General features: G+C 39.0%; 1 protein-coding gene across 3 annotated transcripts in view; it reads left to right on the top strand.

Annotated features, from left to right (window-relative positions):
• The window catches only part of PATJ (PATJ crumbs cell polarity complex component), a 353,453-nt gene that overhangs the window by 246,903 nt on the left and 91,424 nt on the right, over nt 1-15,126 (top strand). For 2 of the 3 annotated variants that reach the window (XM_047788847.1, XM_047788845.1), the window contains exon 31: nt 13,221-13,313. The exons of the other annotated variant lie outside the window; for it this stretch is intronic. In XM_047788847.1, the coding sequence (XP_047644803.1) occupies nt 13,221-13,313 (93 nt within the window). The remainder of the gene's footprint in view (nt 1-13,220; nt 13,314-15,126) is intronic. 3 annotated transcript variants of the gene reach the window in all.

Genomic DNA, 15,126 nt, shown 5'->3' with positions numbered 1-15,126 from the left:
CGTATTGGGAGAATAGTGGAATAGGATGGGGTGGGAGGAAGATGGAAGGGTGGGGCGAGATGGAAGTGAGAGAGGAGCTTTGTGAGTCAGAGTAAGAAGTTCACGTGTGCAGTGGAAGCCACTGGAAGGATTTTAACAGGGGAGTGAGATGGGCTGATAGGTAGAGAATGCACAGTAAAAGTAATATGTTAGATGGCAAAAGCCCAGGTGAAGCTTGATTGTGGTTAGGTGAAGTTTTATTGTTGGAAGCAAAGTGAGCTGATGCGTGATATTTGGGGTGTTGAATCAGATTTGACTGATTAAGTGTGGGAGCTCAGAAGAACTAGAGAATCATGCGTAAGCCTAGTTTTTTGGCACAAGCAACTAGACGGATGGTGGTGCCGTTTACATTTAGGCAGAAATTAAGAGATTTGTTTTAGATCCGTCAAATTTGAGGTGCCATTCTTCTGGAATAGATTCTATACATTAAAAAGAGAAGGACTGGGAGTTCCTGTCGTAGCTCAGTGGTTAACGAATCCGACTAGGAACTATGAGGTTGCAGGTTCAATCCCTGGCCTTGCTCAGTGGGTTAAGGAATTGGCGTTGCCGTGAGCTGTGGTGTAGGTCTCAGACGCAGCTCGGACCTAGCGTAGGCCTGCGGCTACAGATCCGATTCAACCACTAGCCTGGGAACCTCCATATGGCTTTTCCTGGCTTTACTCTGCAGCCCTGGAAAAGACAAAAAAAAAAGAGAAAGACTATTTTTAATGTTCTCTAATCTAATGGTCATATTTTAATATGCTGTATTACATGTTTTTTTTCCCAATTGACAGACATTCAGATGATTTTCCAATTATTTTCCAGTTAAAAAATACCATAATCGGAGTGCCCACTGTGGTGCAGTGGATTAAAGATCCGGCGTTGTCTCTGCAGCAGCTCAGGTTACTGCTGAGGTGTGCAGGTTCAATTCCCAGTGCAGCACAGTGGGTTAAGGATCCAGTGTTGTTGCAGCTGTGCTGTAGGTTACAGCTGCAGCTCAGATTCAGTCCTTGGCCTGGGAACTTCCATATGCCCCCCCCCCCAGAAAAGAATACCAAAATAAACATACATGTGCAATGTGTACACATGTGTATAGCAATAATTTGATACTGGTGCTTTTCTTTTCTTTTCTTTCTTTCTTTCTTTCTTTCTTTTTTTTTTTTTTTTTTTTTTTTGCTTTTTAGGGCCACACCCATGGCATATGGAGGTTCCCAGGCTAGGAGTCCAATCAGAGCTGTAGTTGCCAGCCACAGCCACACCAGATCCAATCTGCATCTACTACCTACACTACAGCTCACAGCAACATGGGATCCTTAACCCACTGAGCAAGGCCAGGGATCGAATCGGCGCCTTCATGGATACTAGTCAGGTTTGTTAACTGCTGAGCCATGATGGGAACTCATGGTGCTTTTATTTCTATAGCATAGATTCCATTATACTTAGACTAGGGTAAGCAGTTAGCATGGTGGTGGAGATGAGGGGCCCCAAAGGCACACTGCTTCCTTTCAGTTTCCAGCGCAAAGACACCCTGGTCGTATGAACTTGGGTAGTTATAGTAACTTCTTCTAGCCTCACTTATCTAAAGGGAGATAACAACAGTCACTTTTTCATAAGGTTGTTAAGATTAAGTGAGAAAGAAAGTATCCATATCTATGTTATCTGTCATTCTAGATATAGATATCTTTTACCAGGCACATGGTAGCTACCCAATAAATATTAGAACTTAATTTCTACTTCTTTTTAAAAATTTTATTGAAGTATAGTTGATTTACAATGTTGTGTTGATTTCTACTATACTGCAAAGTGCTCAATGACTCAGTTATATATATACATATATTACACATACATATATATATTCTTTTTCATATTCTTTTCCATTATGATTTCTCACTGGATATTGAATTTAGTTCCTTGTGCTATACAGTAGGACACTGTTGTTTATCCATCCTCTATATGATATTTTGCTTCTGCTAATCCCAAACTCCCACTCCTTCCCTCCCCCACACTTCTTCCTTCTTGGCAACCACAAGTCTGTTCTCTATATCTGTGAATCTGTTTTTATTTCATAGATGTGTTGATTTGTGTCATTATTTTAGATTCTACGTATGAGTGATATAGTACTTGTCTTTCTCTTTCTGACTTCATTGAGAATGATAATCTCTAGATCCAGCCATGTTGTGCAAATAGCATTATTTCATTCCTTTTAATGGTTGAGTGATACTCCATTTTATATTTATATATGTATGATATGTAGATCATATCTTCTTAATCCATTCATTTGTTGATGGACATATAAGTTTTTTCCATGTCTTGGCTATTGTGAATAGTGCTATAATGAACATAGAGGTGCACGTAGCTTTTCAAATTAAAGTTTTATCGAGGTATATGTCCAGGAGTGAGATTACTAGATCTTATGGCACTCTATTTTTAGTTTTTGGAAGAACCTCCAAACTGTTTTCCATGGTGGCTCACCAATTTATACTCCCACCAACAGTAAAGAGCTCCTTTTTTTTTTCGCATCCACTGCAGCATTTAGTGATTGTAGAGTTGTGTTTTTTGGGTTTTTTTGTTTGTTTGTTTGTTTTTTCAGGGCCACTTTCAGAGCACATGGAGATTCTCAGGCTGGGGCTCGAATAAGAACTATAGCTGCTGGCCTACACCACAGCCACAGCAACACCGGATCCCTGACCCACTGAGAGAGGCCAGGGATTGAACCTGCATCCTCATGGATCCTAGTCAGGTTCATTAACTGCTGAGCTACAATGGTAACTCCTAGACTTTTTTTTAAGGTAGCCATTCTGACCAGTTTGAGATGGTACCTCATTGTAGTTTTGATTTACAGTTCTCTAATAAGTACCGATAGTGAACATCTTTTCATGTGCCTATTGGCCATCTGAATGCCTTCTTTGGAAAAATGTCTATTTAGGTCTTCTCCCCATTTTTTGATTGGGTTGTGTTGTTGTTGTTATTGACCTAATTCCTAATTCTTTTCTGTTTATACGATGTCATATAAGTCTTTTTCTTGGATGGGTGGAGCTCAATATTTTGGAATAATTGTTTTCTATAGGATTGTTAGTTATGAATGTTCCCATTAAAATAGCATCCCCATGGAGTTCCCATCATGGTGCAGTGGAAATGAATCTGACTAGGAACCATGAGGTTGCCGGTTCGATCCCTGGCCTTGTTCAGTGGGTTAAGGATCTGGCATTGCCATGAGCTGTGGTGTAGGTTGCAGACAAGGCTCGGATCTGGCGTTGATGTGGCTCTGGTGTAGGCCGGCAGCTATAGCTCTGATTCAGCCCCTAGCCTGGGAACCTCCATATGCTGCGGGTATGGCCCTATAAAGACAAAAAAAAAACAAATAGCATCCCCTTGGAACTGAATTTTTCTTTCATTGCTCATATTTTTTTCTCAGAGCGAAAAAAAAAAAAAAGCCGTTATAATCAAGAAGGCTAGCCTGTCATCAACTTGTAAAGCTGATGTAAGATCCAGCTTTTGTGTCTTAGAGTAAAGGTATAGTGGAGGTGTGAACACTTAGTTTGAGAAGACCATTTCTAGGGTCTCTGTTTTCCTTCTGTCAGGAATGACCTCTGATATCAGCTGTGTGTTTTCTCTCCTCTATACCCAGCCAGCTGGTTTCTGCTGCCTTCCTGCTGACAGGGCAGCAACTTGGAAGAGAATGATTGAGTATAAAATGGACTGTGTTCAACACTATCTTAGACACATTGCCCCAAGTCCTACTTACACGCAGACTTCTGAGAGACAGTATTATTATTTTCACTTTACCGAGGAAGAGACTGGGGTGTAGAGAGGCTACAGAGAACACCCATATGCCCAGAGACAGCTGTGTTATTCAGCATTAGTTTCCTCATCTGTCTGTGGAGGTGTTAACACCAATCCTCTGTAGACTAGAAAAAAGTAAAGGAAGTCATGTATTTAAAGCATTTAGTATAGTTCATGGCACAAAGTAAATGCTCAGTAAAAGTGATCTAGTTATTAAAATATTTAAATATATGATTTGATATTAGCCATATTTAATTTTTTAAATTTTGCTAACCACAGAAATGACTGTCATTATTCAGTCACCTGTAAAAAAATAAATTTCACTTATACTATAACAGCAGAATCAGTAGTAAGTGAGAAAAATAACTCCACTGTATTCTGAAATTTTAGAACTGATTTTACTTTTGAATAAAGAACCAATCGTATGTATAAAATATAAATAATGCCAGTCTTAAGTTTTAAGAACCTTATCACAATACTTAAATCAGGTTTGAGGGTGCCATTATTTGTATTTAATCTTCCAAAATAAATCACGTCAGGCATTTAAATTTATAAATACATAATAAATTCTCTTCTCTAAAAGGATACGCTATGTGATGCTTCTGTTGCACATTCACAGTAAGTTATGCTTTAAAGAGATTTTCTTCTTAGTTTCTCTCTGGACTTTTGGCCTCCAGTAGCTGCCACCAAATGGTGAGTGATACCCCTTCTGCAGGTGGTATATGAAGTACTATATAGGACTGCTCTGGTCCCGTGACCACCTCTTTATCCCTCCCCATCCACCTGTGTGCCCCTCTCACTATGCCATTTCCCCCTGCAGCTGTTTCTAGTAAATACTTAAGCGTAATTCATATGTGACATATGACCGAGGGAGCTAGCCCATTTAGATCATGATCTAATAGATGAAATTCAGCCATATCATCATGAATTCAGACCTGACATAATAATTCAGTATAGCTGAATAGCACTTTTATTAAATACTAATGGGACCTCATATTCATGCCTTTTTTATGCAAACATTTATTGAGCTCTTATTATGTGTCAGCAACTGCCATGGTTATAGCAGAGAACAAATTGCTTCTTGCAGTTGTACACTAAGAGAGTGAACAAAAGCGCTCGCTTGACTGTGGAACAAGAAAATGTGGCTTCTTATTCCTGCTCTACCAATTGCCTGTTGGGCATTTGACTCTCTGCAAAAGTATTTAACCTTTCAGAGTCTGCCTTTTCCTGTAAAGCCAGGTCAGTAGCCTCCCATGCCCATGTCAACAGGTAGCTGTGAGGTTCAAGTTCTAAATGGAGGTAAAAGTACTTTATAGTCTGAGCAGCTCTATACATATGTCAAGGATGATTAGCATTTCTGCTGCTGCACTTTGGGTAACTGTAATATTGTTGGGGCAGCTGAACAACACAGTGATTGAGAACACAAGCTTAGAAGTCAAACAGATCCCTCATCATTGCTCTGCCATTTACTAGCACAGTGAACTTGAGCCAGTTAAGCTCTGTAAGAGCTTTTAAATGGCGTTTGATAATGGCATTTCCTCACTCTTAAATGGCGTTTGATGATAGTTAATTTTTTAGATTGGTTGGGAGAACTGAATAATATTTATAAAATGTTTAGCCTTTCTCTTGGCACACAGTAAGAGCTCATTGTAGTTGTGATCATACCTGTTTCCACAGCCCTTTCTCTCTCCCGTGTATACCGCAGTGCTGGGCACTCTACATGCATTTGTTGATTTCCAACCCCCCCACCCCCACCCCTACCCTGCCATGGGCATCTTTGTCTCTCCACCCCTTATGCTTTTGTTCCTGTTGTTTCTTCCACCAGGGTTGCCTTCCCACTTCCTCTTTGTTAATGCACAGTCCTTGAAGAATTGCTTTTTGGGAGCTGCCTCCAATTTTTCCATGACTCAAAATGAATAAAATAATGCATACTGAGCAATAAGCATAGTACCTGGGATATAAGGCTCAAAGATGTGGGATACTATTCTTCTGACCAACTTCATCCCACACTGTTCCCTTTGGTAATCTTTAATCCCTTTGTAGTTACACTCATGATTTGTTTAAAAAATAAAAATTACCCTTTGCCCTTTGTGTGATGTCACTTGGGCCTTATAGAAAAATAGGGACCCTTGGAGTTCCTGCAGTGGCTCAGCGGTAACAAATCCGACTGGTATCCATGAGGATGAAGGTTTGATCCCTGGCCTTGCTCAGTGCGTCGGGGATTGGGCGTTCCTGTGAGCTGTGGTGTAGGTCAAAGACACAGCTTGGATCTGGCATTGCTGTGGCCATGGCGTAGGCTGGCAGCTGCAGCTTTGATCTGACCCCTAGCCTGGGAACATCCATGTGCTGCAGGTGCGGCCCTAAAAAGCAGAGGGAAGAAAGAAGGAAAGAAAGGGAGGGAGGGAGGAAGGATGGACAGATGGAAGGAAGGGAGGGAGAGAAAGAAAAGAGAGAAAGGAAAAGAAAGAAAGGAAGAAAGAAAGGGAAAAAGGGAGGGAAGAAGAAAGAGAAGAAAAAGAGGGACCCATGTCTAAATGGATTTATAAACTGAGATCCTCTCACTTGTCTTTCCTTTGTTATCTCCATGTTTTGAGAGAGTGGGTCCATAAACACCACGCTAAATTGAATGCTTTTGCAGGGCCAGGCTTGTTGTCTTCTTGACTACTGTATCCTCAGTGCTTAGCATATAGTGCTTGCTTAATAAATATTTGTGAAATAAGTGAATGATAGAAATTATATTTTGGCTTTTCCACTGTATTCTCTTTTTAATTTTATTGGAGTATACTTGACTTACAATGTTGTATTAGTTTCAGGTGTTCAGTAGAATGACTCTATTATATACACACATATATCCATTCTTTTTTCCCATATAAGTTATTACAAATAACTACTATACAGTAGCCATATGTTATTCCCATCCCCCTAATTCATCTCTCCTCGGTCTGCCCCAATTTTATGTATGGTAACCATAAGTTTGATTTTGGAAATCTGTGAGTTTGTTTCTATTTTATAAATCAGTTCTTTATTTTTATTAGAATTCACATATAAGTGACATCATGTGGTACTTGTCTTTCTCTCTCTGACTTGATAATCTCCAGGTCCATCCATGTGGCTGCAGATGACATTATTTCATTCTTTTTTTATGGCTGAATAGTATCCTGTTATGTATATGTACCACCTCTTCTTTATCTGTCAATGGAAATTTAGGTTGCTGCCATTTCTACTGCATTCTAAATGCCTTATTTCAATGCTGAATATTTATTTCTTATTGATTCAATTCATTCTGCCACTATTTGCCAAATACCTATTTTGTAGAGCATAAAAAGATTAATTGCACAACATCCCTACCTTCAAAGAACTTGTAGTCTCACAGGGGAAATAAGACATGCAAATAACCAAAACAGAGTGGCCCAAGAGGTAAAGCTATCGTAGCAGTTCACAGAAGATGAATTGTATTTCTTGATAGGAGAACAGCTATTTCTGATGGATATATTTGATTTTAAATCCCATCATGGCTCAGCGGTAACGAACCTGACTAGTATCCATGAGGACGTGGGTTCGATCCCTGGCCTCACTCAGTGGGTTAAAGATCTGGGATTGCCATGAGCTGTGGTATAGGTTGAAGATGTGGCTTGGATCCCATGTTGCTGTGGCCTAGGCCGGCAGCAACAACTCTGATTCAGCCCCTATCCTGGGAATTTCCATATGCCAGGGGTGTGGCCCTTAAAAAGACAAAAAAATAAAATAAAATAATAAAAATAAAATATGGATATTGTTAGATAAGAATGTGGGAAAAGTACAGACAAAAACACAGAAGTAAGAAAAGAATAGGGTGAGGAATAGGGAGAAAAATATGATGGGTATGTGAAAGGGAGTAGTGGCAGATGGAGTTGGAAAAATAAATTGAAGTCAAATGAGAGAGACTTGAATTTCAATCTTTGAATGTCATGCAGTAGGCACTTGGAGGTGTTGAAGGTATTTTGAATAATGAATTGATCTGATCAGGGCTCTACTTCAGGTAGATTAGTCTAATAGCAAAGTCAAAGATATCTTAAAGGTGGAAACCCAAATACGAAGTTACTGCTCTGGTGTCTTTTCAGAGGTATGAGGGCTCAGGTATTATTGGGAGGTAAGATATTTATTCTATTCCTCAACCAGGCAGGCTGAATCTTTCAGAATATCTTTATAGAAACAAGAATCTTTGTTTTTTTCTTTTTTCAGAAGTTATGCTTTTTTGAATATTGAGATGGAGCAGGCCTCATAAAGAATGACAAGGTTGATCACCTAGGGAGTTCTATTACCATAATTTCTATTTTATCTTTAATTGTGCACTGCCTTCCTGGAATTCTGAGTAGCCCTGAAAATAATGCTCATAATTGGTGGTAGGAGGAAGAAATTCAATTTGTCACATCAAGTAAATATGACTTTGCAGAAAGAAATATTTGTGAATTTAGGCCGGCAATGAAACTAATAAATCATTTGTGGTTTTTTGAAGAGAGCATTGGATTTAGGAAATAATGAGGTGACAAAATTTAAACCAACATATGTTTTATTTATTTTTTTAAAAAGTTCAGTTATATCAGAGAGGTATAATTGCTAGGGTTTTTAAAAATAATTTTGCCTAGTAAAATCTTAAAAGGAAAAACAGTTGCGTATACTGATGTACCCTGTGTCATGTTAAATGAGAAAGAGGATAGGCAACAACACTTTGGAACATTTATCTGATCAGAAGTGTTTTTCCAATCCACAGCAAGTAATTTAACTTTTATTGATAGCCTCCTTCAAATAAAACAAAAACTCCTGCTTGGTTCTCACTGCCTAGTTGGAGAAAACTATAGACAACGGGTATGAAAAAAAACAAAGTAGTACAAAAATAAAACAAAACTTATCATCACTTTCTGTAGAAGGTTTTGGAGGAACCCAGCAGAGGGAGTTCAAAACTTTCAAAGAATTTGTAAGAGACTTCTCTGTAGGAATTGAAAAGCATTTCTTATCAGTTCTTTTTTTGAGGGGTGAAGTCAGTGTTAAATGTAAAATCATGAGCCTTGCCTTTTCCTTTCATTTATCTATAAAGCATAATTCACTGTGGAATCTACTGACTGTTGTCTTCATGGGGAAAGGTCATTCTCTTTGAGCAGCCTTGGCTGAGCTGGCAGCTTTGGACAGGTGGTTTGAAGATCAGCAACAGAGAGAGGCAACACCTAGCCATCCGGATAAGCCAAATCATCTTGGGTGTCAATGGGCCACCATCCATCAGCCAGATGGTCCTCAAACCACCATGATGCAATTGTGCTTTAGAAATCATGCCTGCTGACCTATTTTCCCCTTTCCATCTCCGAGTGATTCTTGTTTTCTAAGCTCCTAGTCATCAGGGTATTTTGAAGGCTCCTTCATACATATAAGCCATTCTTTTTTTCAGAACAGACCCTACATTGTTTCATTGTTTTGTTCTGTGCTTCATTTAAGCATGAAAACTCTTTTATGTACTTTGGCTCTCCTAGGAAAGTAAATACTTTATTGCTAACCTCTTTCAATTCCAACTTCCTTTTTCCCTGACTCTCCACCTTGATTTTGACCTCAAACCCTCCTCTGTGGAGCTATCTCATACTAAACCAGGAACTGAAAACAGAAGAAATGCTTTAGAAGGGGCTCAAAGTTCAGTTAAAAAGAGCATCAGCTTCGAAATGAGACAGACCTAGGATAAATATAAAAATGAATCAGACCAAGGAAATGAATGAGGCACAGATGTTGGATTCAAGCATCTTTCCATCTCATCAGGGAGATCAATTCTGTACATATATAATTAGGATACAAATGAGACATGTGAGTGACATGAGAAGTTCTGGTAAACTGTTAGATAAACTGAGAGGAAGAAGAGACATTTTCTAGTTAAGAAGGATAAGGTTTATGGAGCAAGTGGCATTGGAGACTTTATATGATAAAATCTGTGGGTGTGGTGGAGATAAAGGGTATTCTTTTTTGTTGTTTTTATTTAAGTCTTAAAGGAGAGTTAGGACCATCTGCAACCTAGACTGCCTTGCCCATGTTTTCTTAAAGTTGAAGCATCAGAGAGTTCCCATTGTGGCTTCAGTGGTTAATGGAACCTGATTAGCATCTCTGAGGACAGTGGTTTGATCCCTGGCCTCGCTCAGTGGGCTAAGGATCCAGTGTTGCCATGAGCTATGGTGAAGGTTGCAGATGAGGCTTGGATCCCGCATTGCTGTGGCTGTGGTATAGGCCAGCAGCTATAGCTCCTATTAGACCCCTAGCATGGGATACTCCATATGTCGGGATGCAGCCCTAAAAAAAAAAAAAAAGACCAAAAAAAAAAAAGTTGAAGCATCAAACAGCTGTTTTCTTTCCTTCTTTAATATTCATATTATAAAGACCAAAAAAATTTCAACATGCATACTCATATTGCTGAGAAATATAAAGATTCCTCTGATTTTTTAAACGACACTTTCCCCAAAGAGACGTAATTAGATGTATGGCATCAGCTGACCACCATCCTGGTGAAAAAATCTCCTCTTATCTGGGACCAGAGGAGGTGGCCATTTACGGAGTGACTAGAGAAGCTACCTGTAGATTTGTTTTCTAATCTAATGCTGAGGTTACAAGGATGGTTTCCATTATATCTCCAACTTGGATAGCATAACCTCACCAGGGCCCCTTCAGGGTTTCCCACAGCTTACAGAACCAGACACACTAGTAAACAGAGCATTAAAGGATTTTCCATCAGCTAAGTTTTTTAAAACTATAGTTTGTATCTAAAGAATTTTTCTGTCTCTGGAACTTACCCACTGTCGGCAACACTGAAAATCAATGTATTTTCAAGCTTTGTTTCTTAACTTCAGAATGTTTATATTATATGGTAACTTCTTGATTCCCCCAAATTCACTGAGAAGAGGATGTCCTATCTAATGAAATTTTCTGGTTGACAGATGCTGAAATGCTTTTTGTTAAATCCATGGTCTAATGACAGTGATTTTTTTTTTTTTAAGATTGTGAATCTTTTCTTCTGTGAGATTAGTTATCATTACTCAATACTGAAAAAAATATATATATAGAGAGAGAGATAGAGAAACAAGAGCATCATTTACTTAGGGCCTGGAGCATAATTACCAAAAGCATGGCCTTCTGCGGCAGTCTTACCTAGCTGTGGAAGCTGGGCTCACGTCTTACCAGCTAGGAGTTCTTTTAACAGGTTATCTGCAAGGTAACCTGTTAATGTATCTTAATGTATCTTAAATGTATCATTTCCCCATCTATGAATGGGGATCACAGTGGTACAAACTCATTTAGCATTTTTATGGCAACTATATGAAATAGGTCAAAGAAGCTGTGTCAACAAAAATCTGGAAACAAAAGTTAGTATTAATGAAGTAGTCTTCAAGGCAACCTAGTGGTGTAGTATTTTTCATTTATACTTTTATCTGTACTTTAAAAACAAGCACAGTTGACCTTGAACAACATGGCTTGAACTGTGTGCATCCACTTATGCATACTTTTTTTCAATAGTAAATTTTACGGTACTACCCAATCTGTAGCTGGATGTGGAGGATCCACAGATACAGAGGGTCAACTATAATTTACACATAGATTTTTTTTACTGTAGGGAGTGTTGGTTGCCCAATTCTTTCATTATTCAAGGGTCAACTAACTGAACTCAGATTTAGAAAGTAATTTGCAGAAAATCATGTAATTCTAATTCTATTGACAAAGTTGAGATTTAAGTTCAGGCAGGTCGGACCAATTCTAAAGCCTGTGCCACTTACTTTCTTGGATTTTTTTTTTTTTCCTTTAGACATTTCTCATAGCTTTGCCTAATTGTTTTTAACATGCAATAATACACACTAATTCTTCTATAATTGAACAGTGTAGAACTTACTAAATGCAAAAATTAGTTGAAAAATCCCTAATCCTACTCCCCAGAAGTATGCCATTTAAAAATGTGTTCTATATGCTTACATATATTTTTCCCTGTATCTGTATCTTTATAACGTATGAGGCTTTTTTTCTGAAAAGGCTGTGTTAATTTACATTTTTCACTGGTGTGTAAGAATTCCTGTTTCTCTACAACATTATTAATACAGAATGTTCTCTGTCTATTCTCTTGTCCATTTGACAGATGAAAAGAATGTTTGCTTTAATTTGCACTGCCTTTTTTTTTTTTTGGGCTGCACCATCAGCATGTGGAAGTTTCCAGGCCAGAGATTGAACCTGTACCACGGCAGCAAGATGAGCCACTGTAATGAATGACAAAGCCAGATCTTTAACCTGCTGAGCCACAGGAAAACTCCTAATTTGCACTTCTTAAATTATGAGGTTAAATGTCTCAAAATAAAAACTCTTTCTGTACAAACATTCCCACATGAATTTGTAGTAATCCCATGACGGTAGTGTTTTAAAATAAAAATCCAGATAAATACAGTGTAGATATTCCATTAATACCCTTATTCTCCTCTGTGTGCCCTTAGAAAGTGAAGACAATTCTGGTTAATTAACTATAACATTTAATATCTCATAATTCAATTGAAGAGATGCCTAATGTGTTTTGAAATTTTAATGGGGCTTATTATTACCAGATGTCTTATTTATATTAAATATTTTTAGGAATCTTCAGGAAAAAAATCATCAAGAAAACAAGCACCGTATTCACTGGTTCAACCAGTATTTATCAAGTGTTTTCCACATGCCAGGCAGGATGCTGAGTACTTGAGTTTCAGAAATAAGAAAGATAAACACAGTTTTTTATCTCAAACAGTGTAGACTTGTGCAGAAGATAAAGAAATGTCTCAAAGTTTTGGCTGGAGGGAACAAAATAGCAAACTCAAACTGGGTGAAACAATAAGTAAATGGGTCAGGTCTCATTAGAAGATTGCTAAGAATAAGACTGGGCTTCAGGTTTGGTTGATCCAGTTCTTTCCATCTCTGTCTTTGCTCTGTCACTCTCAGGCTGTTTCCTTCTCGTTATGGAATGGCTGCCCATGGCTATTTGCACTTAATACTCTCTTGCTAAGTTGGGAGGTATGGGGACTGCTTGCAGTTCTTTAAGTTCTGGAAGGGACCTTTCCAGAAGTCTCCAGCAAAGCTGTCTTAGTGTCTCATTGACTGCAACTGGATCACATACCTGTTCCTGAAAAAATCAGTGGCAAAAAGAATGAGATTAGCTTTAGGGCGGTCAGGCCTACTCTTGAGACGGAGAGGAGGATAAGCCTTCTCTAAGGTGTGTCTCTGAGCAATGGGATAGGTACCTGAGGGAAAAGAGGGCCTTCTTCTGCAAAGGAGGAGAATAAGAATGACTTCTGGAGAGGAGACACTATCCATTGCAAGAAGAAAACAAGCAACTGATTGCGTACAGCTCAGGTCACTGTGAGTAAGAATGACGTCTTTGCCATTTTCTTTTTAATGTCTCGTAGGATCAGAGTGGCACTGAACTGGTTGGTAGTGAGGAAGACGGCAGTGTCGAAGTTGGTATTAGGCAATTGCCTGAAAGTGCAAGCTCCAAACTGGTGAGAATCCTGGGCGTTTCATCCAGTGTTCTTTTTAGGGATGTATTTTTTATATTTTGGATCAATTGATGTGTTTATGTCTCTAGGAATCTTGATTGCTGAGACAGGGGAAGCTGTTCTGTATAAAAAATGACCCATCCATATAGCAAATGACCCAAAGAACAACAGGTTCTCCTGCTTTCTTCACACTTAAGTGCTGTCTACGACTAAAAAAGTAATCTCTATTTTAAATCATATTTAACATTGGGCTTCTTTAAGGCTGGGACTGTGCCAAATTAGTCCTAGAGGCTCAAAAGGGATGTTAAATGTGTTTCTTTGGAGTTCCTATTCTGGCTCAGAGGAAACAAGCCTAACTAGTGTGCATGAGGATGCAGGTTCGATCCCTGGGCTCGCTTGGTGGGTTAAGGTCCAGTGTTGCCATGAGCCTTGGTGTAGTTCACACATGCAGCTCAGATCCTGTATTGCTATGGCTATGGCATAGGCCTGCAGCTGCAGCTCTCATTTGACCCCTAGCCTGGGAACTTCCATATGCCATGGGTACAGCCCTAAAAAGCAAAATAAATAAATAAATTAATTAATTTTTAAAAAGTGTTTCTTTATTCATAGTAAAAGATGCTTAAACTCATCCAAGGGCTGGAGCATTAGGAGAGAAGTGATTTTAGAGAACGCTCCCTCCTTATGTGTCCTGACATTTGATACCTTATTATTTACTATTTATGGAACTTTCACTGTGTACCATGTACTATGCTGTGTTCTACATTCATTTTCTGTAGGTGACAATATTTTTCTTTTACATGTGAGGGAACTGAAGGCTTAGCAACGTTAACTAATCAAAGGCCACTCCACGGTGTGTCCTAGACTGGAGATTGATCTCATTCAATCTGACTTTTAACCCTTTGCTCATAGTCTACCTTTCTGTTTTGTGGCCTAGCACTTCCAGGGTTAGACTGCAAGTTCTGGAAAGAAATTTGGACTTTTTCCCTTCTGTGTTTCAAACTGTCTTACAAATCTCAAAGAATTAATCATTTAGGAGGGTCCCTGTGATTTTATGACAGCACAAAGTTGTTCATTTTATTTCAGGGAGTTTGAAAAATCATCCATTTATCTTCCTTCAACTTTTAGAAAGTATATATCAGGACTGGCTTAGAATCCATGTCCTAGAAAATGAACTGATTCTTTCAGTCTGCAGGAAAATTATAATGGGCCACGCTTATGCAAACCCTATGTCAGACATCAAGAATAGTGGGACTAGCAGATTATGACTGCTGTTCTTGAACAAGATGTTCCAGGGTTACACTGTTCCCTTTCCAAAAGATAAACTGCATATTTGCACCGAAGGGGAATGGGTAACATCAACAAATTTCAAATTCACACTCCTTCCTTCGTTTAAAAATACCATTAACTTGTTCTCTTTGGCACCATTTCTCCATGGATGTTAGGGAAATGCCTTTTAAAGCAAAAGGGTTTTCTAAGTAGGGGCCCCCGATTTCATCCACAAAGGAAATGGTGAAAAGAGTGAGAACATTCCCTTGCTTGCTGGGAGAGGCTGGCATCCCACAGAGGCTCACTTGTAGGCTGCAGGCAAAAGCCATCCATCATCCACCGCCCCCTCTTCCCAAGAAGGCACCGCCAGTGATGGGGCTCCAAGTGCCAAGAAAATGAAAGAGCCCCACCCTGAGGCAGAGGACCTGAGGCCTGGGGGGTACTTTTTAGATATTGTAAATGGCCTAGGATAAAGTATTGCTAAGCATGTGTCTAACTTGGGGAAGTTAAACCTCACCAAGCCTTAGTTTACTCCTCCGAAGAATGGGAG

This window comes from Phacochoerus africanus, chromosome 8 (genome assembly GCF_016906955.1).
Source record: "Phacochoerus africanus isolate WHEZ1 chromosome 8, ROS_Pafr_v1, whole genome shotgun sequence".
Lineage (NCBI taxonomy): Eukaryota > Metazoa > Chordata > Mammalia > Artiodactyla > Suidae > Phacochoerus > Phacochoerus africanus.
The sequence above is the reverse complement of the archived record's forward strand: the minus strand, read 5'-3'. Positions and strand labels throughout refer to the sequence as shown.